Raw genomic sequence first — 3,461 nt, 5'->3', positions numbered from 1 at the left:
AAATTCAAAAAATTGAATTTTCCGAGAAGATAGGTAGAATTTGAAGGACTGTTTTACTTGGTAGAGACTTCCTCCTTCTAAGTATAGGATAATTGTTCCCCTGTAAAGGTTGTCAATTTCTCAAATACAGTTGTGGTAAAGATAGAGGTTGTGTAAAAGGCTGGAGAGGAATTCTTTCTTCACAGATATTTTCCCTGTAGTAGGTTTTAGTTGAGCAGAGATGAATAGTTTCTCGGTGCTTAGCCTGCTCTGTTGGGTGGAAAAACCAGTCTTATTTATTTTTGTGATTACAGGTGCTATCACATGTCTTTCTCTCTTCCCCAAGTTTACCTGGAACCTGGGCTCCCGGAGACTCAGCGCTGGAGCAGATGGATAATGGAGACTGGGGCTATATGGTGAGAGCTTTTGCAGATGCATTTTGAAGACTGGCAAATTATTTTTGCGTATCTCTTCCCTTTCTTATGTATTCTTAGGTGTAGACATTTTTTAAGGATGAAAATTATAAATAGGTGCACCCATATTTTGTGCCCCCTTTTAATTAGTTTAGATTTATTTTTTGGTTTGTGTTTTTATGTAGGCAAACTCAATATGGACTCTCAAAGTAACTTTTTATAATCACTTATTTAACAGAGACCATGACTTTTTGGTCTTTAAAGTATGTTCCTCTGAATTGTTCCTCATGGAGTAGTGACTCTTAAAGCATCTAGTAGGTAATGTCAGAGGACATTTCCTTGTGGTAGGGAAGTTAAGGGTTGAACTGCCATTTTTTCCACTTGCACTTTTTTTGTATGTGCATGTGTCTCCCTATTTTCCTTTTTCTTTGGTAAGAAATACTGTATTTTTACCTGGTACCTGAAGTCTATCCGTGTGTATTTTTTCCCTTAAATATGACTTCTAAAACCAAAAGTGTGCATTATTTACAGAAACTTGCTTTTCAAAACTAAAGACCACATGGCAGCATTAATGTTATAAAAGTGAATACACTATCAGATTATGAAATTTGAAAGCTATTAGCCTTTGAATAGATGAGATTGTATTGACTAAACTGTATTTTTTTTTTTTTAAAGATTTATTTATACAAGCACTGGGTAAAGTCAGAAGCTCGGAGGGTGAGAGAATCCACCAGAGCCAGAGTGGGGAACAGAACAGGCAGACTGACGAAATACACTGCTGAGGGGAGCAGCAGGCGGCAGGAGAGGTCTGCCTGCCATGTGGGACCCTCACTGGCAGCCGGGGATCAAACCGGCACTGCAGAGGCTGTGGGCAGCTTCGCAGCCCAGCGCTCAACCGCTGCGCCACCAGGGGAGGCTCTAAACTGTATATTTTAACTTAGTAATTGGCACAGTTATATTCATGAAATTATGAAGACTACGTCTACCCAGATTTTTATTTCTAAAATTCATGATTTTCTCCCCTTTTTGAGGGAGCCAAACAAAACAGCTATTGAAAGTAGATATCTTTATATATCCTATCATTTTATTTTTAATTGGAATAAGAAGCATGAAAGCCTTTTTTATTTATATTAAAAAAGAGTGTATTTTAGTCTGGCCTTTCTCTTCCTACACTATACACTGATTGGAAAACCTCTCTGTAGATACTGGGCCTGAAATTAAATGACTTTGGAAGTCATGCCCTCCTCTCTTCGTGTAAATCTTTAAAGGATTGAATTAATAAAAATTTTTAAGAAGGATTAGATTTAACTCTTTTTTTCTATTGAAAGAAAATAGTAGCTCTCTTCATCTGGATGGGCTTATCTCTGAAAATAAAGCTTTTTTGGATCATGGGATTGCTAAATACATTATAGCCTAAAGGAATCTTTTGCTTTGCTTGTTACCATTAGTGTTACTAATTTGTCAATATTGGAATTTTAAGTTTTTCAGATAACTGATCATATTTTAAAAAATTTCAGATGACTGACCCAGTCACGTTAAATGTAGGTGGACATTTGTACACAACGTCTCTCACCACATTGACACGATACCCGGATTCCATGCTTGGAGCTATGTTTGGGGGGGACTTCCCCACAGCTCGAGACCCTCAAGGCAATTACTTCATTGATCGAGATGGACCTCTTTTCCGATATGTCCTCAACTTCTTAAGAACTTCAGAATTGACCTTACCCCTGGATTTTAAGGAATTTGATCTGCTTCGGAAAGAAGCAGATTTTTATCAGATTGAACCCTTGATTCAGTGTCTCAATGACCCTAAACCTTTGTATCCCATGGATACTTTTGAAGAAGTTGTGGAGTTATCTAGTACTCGTAAGCTTTCTAAGTACTCCAATCCAGTAGCCGTCATCATAACCCAGTTAACCATCACCACAAAGGTCCATTCCTTACTAGAAGGTATCTCAAACTATTTTACGAAGTGGAATAAGCACATGATGGACACCAGAGATTGCCAGGTTTCCTTTACTTTTGGACCATGTGATTATCATCAGGAAGTTTCTCTCCGGGTCCATCTGATGGAATACATCACAAAACAAGGTTTCACGATCCGTAATACCCGAGTGCATCATATGAGTGAGAGAGCGAATGAGAACACAGTGGAGCACAACTGGACTTTCTGTAGGTTGGCCCGGAAGACAGATGACTGAGCTCCAACCCAGAAAGATTCTGGAAACTGACTCTCCAGGACATGGAAGAGATTGATTTTTTTTTTTTTTAATCACAGTGTGGGATTTAAAAAAAAAAGTATTTATTTGAAAGCATTGAGGATCAGAAGGAGGTTTTGTGCTTTAGCAGACTTGTATGTTGTTTCCTTCATCTGTGTATGCATGTGCCTGTTCAGAGCCTCCAGATACCTTTTTTATAAAAAGAAGTCTGAAAATTATTATGGTATATAATCTACCCTTAACAGAACTTTTTTTATTACAGTGCTAAAATGATTTCTGATTAAATGGTCCCTAACTCAACTAGAAGGCTAAACATGCAGGAATGAAAGAATAAACAGAGAACTCATGATGCCTTTGAGAAAAGTCAGAACAGGTAGGGTGACCTAGTTTTCAAACCAATAAGCAGTATTGTAATATTAAAGGAAAACTGTTCCAATCATTTAAAAGTACTTGTTAAGTACTGCTTTTTACAGTTATGACAACTGTTTTTTCTATGCATATAAATCAAGCAACCAAATATCTGTAGCCATGGATATGTCTGACTAGAAATATTTATATTGAATTCTGACTACAAAAGTGTCCCTGTGATAGAAATTTTATGTTTTATGCCTGGTGCAGTATGATTTCCATGTGTACTGTCTACCAGAAAAAAAAAAAGCTAATAAAAAAATGGAATATGAAAATTAGGTTTGTATTTACTGATTACTGTTACTTAAGGGAGAAAAATCATACTTGCATGTTTTGTTTGTTTTATGTTCCAGTATATACTGCCTAGCTAGGCACATTGGAATTTGGTTCATGGGGACTCAGTGGAACCTTAGGATGCAGTTTAGAGAAATCTACTGTG

The 3,461-nt window shown here is 37.1% G+C and overlaps 1 protein-coding gene across 1 annotated transcript; it reads left to right on the top strand.

The window, feature by feature from the left end:
- Positions 1-323: 323 nt before the first annotated feature.
- KCTD6 (potassium channel tetramerization domain containing 6) lies at positions 324-2,596 on the top strand (the record flags this gene model as incomplete). The annotated part of the gene is made up of 2 exons (XM_084248074.1): positions 324-395; positions 1,910-2,596. Exons 1-2 carry the CDS (start codon positions 369-371, stop codon positions 2,594-2,596), a joined length of 714 nt encoding a protein of 237 aa, XP_084104200.1. The 5' UTR covers positions 324-368.
- Between the last annotated feature and the right edge of the window lie 865 nt (positions 2,597-3,461).

The sequence above is a fragment of the Talpa europaea genome (genome assembly GCF_964194135.1).
Source record: "Talpa europaea genome assembly, chromosome: 11".
Classification (NCBI taxonomy): Eukaryota; Metazoa; Chordata; class Mammalia; order Eulipotyphla; family Talpidae; genus Talpa; species Talpa europaea.
This window is presented reverse-complemented; position numbering and strand designations above follow the sequence as displayed.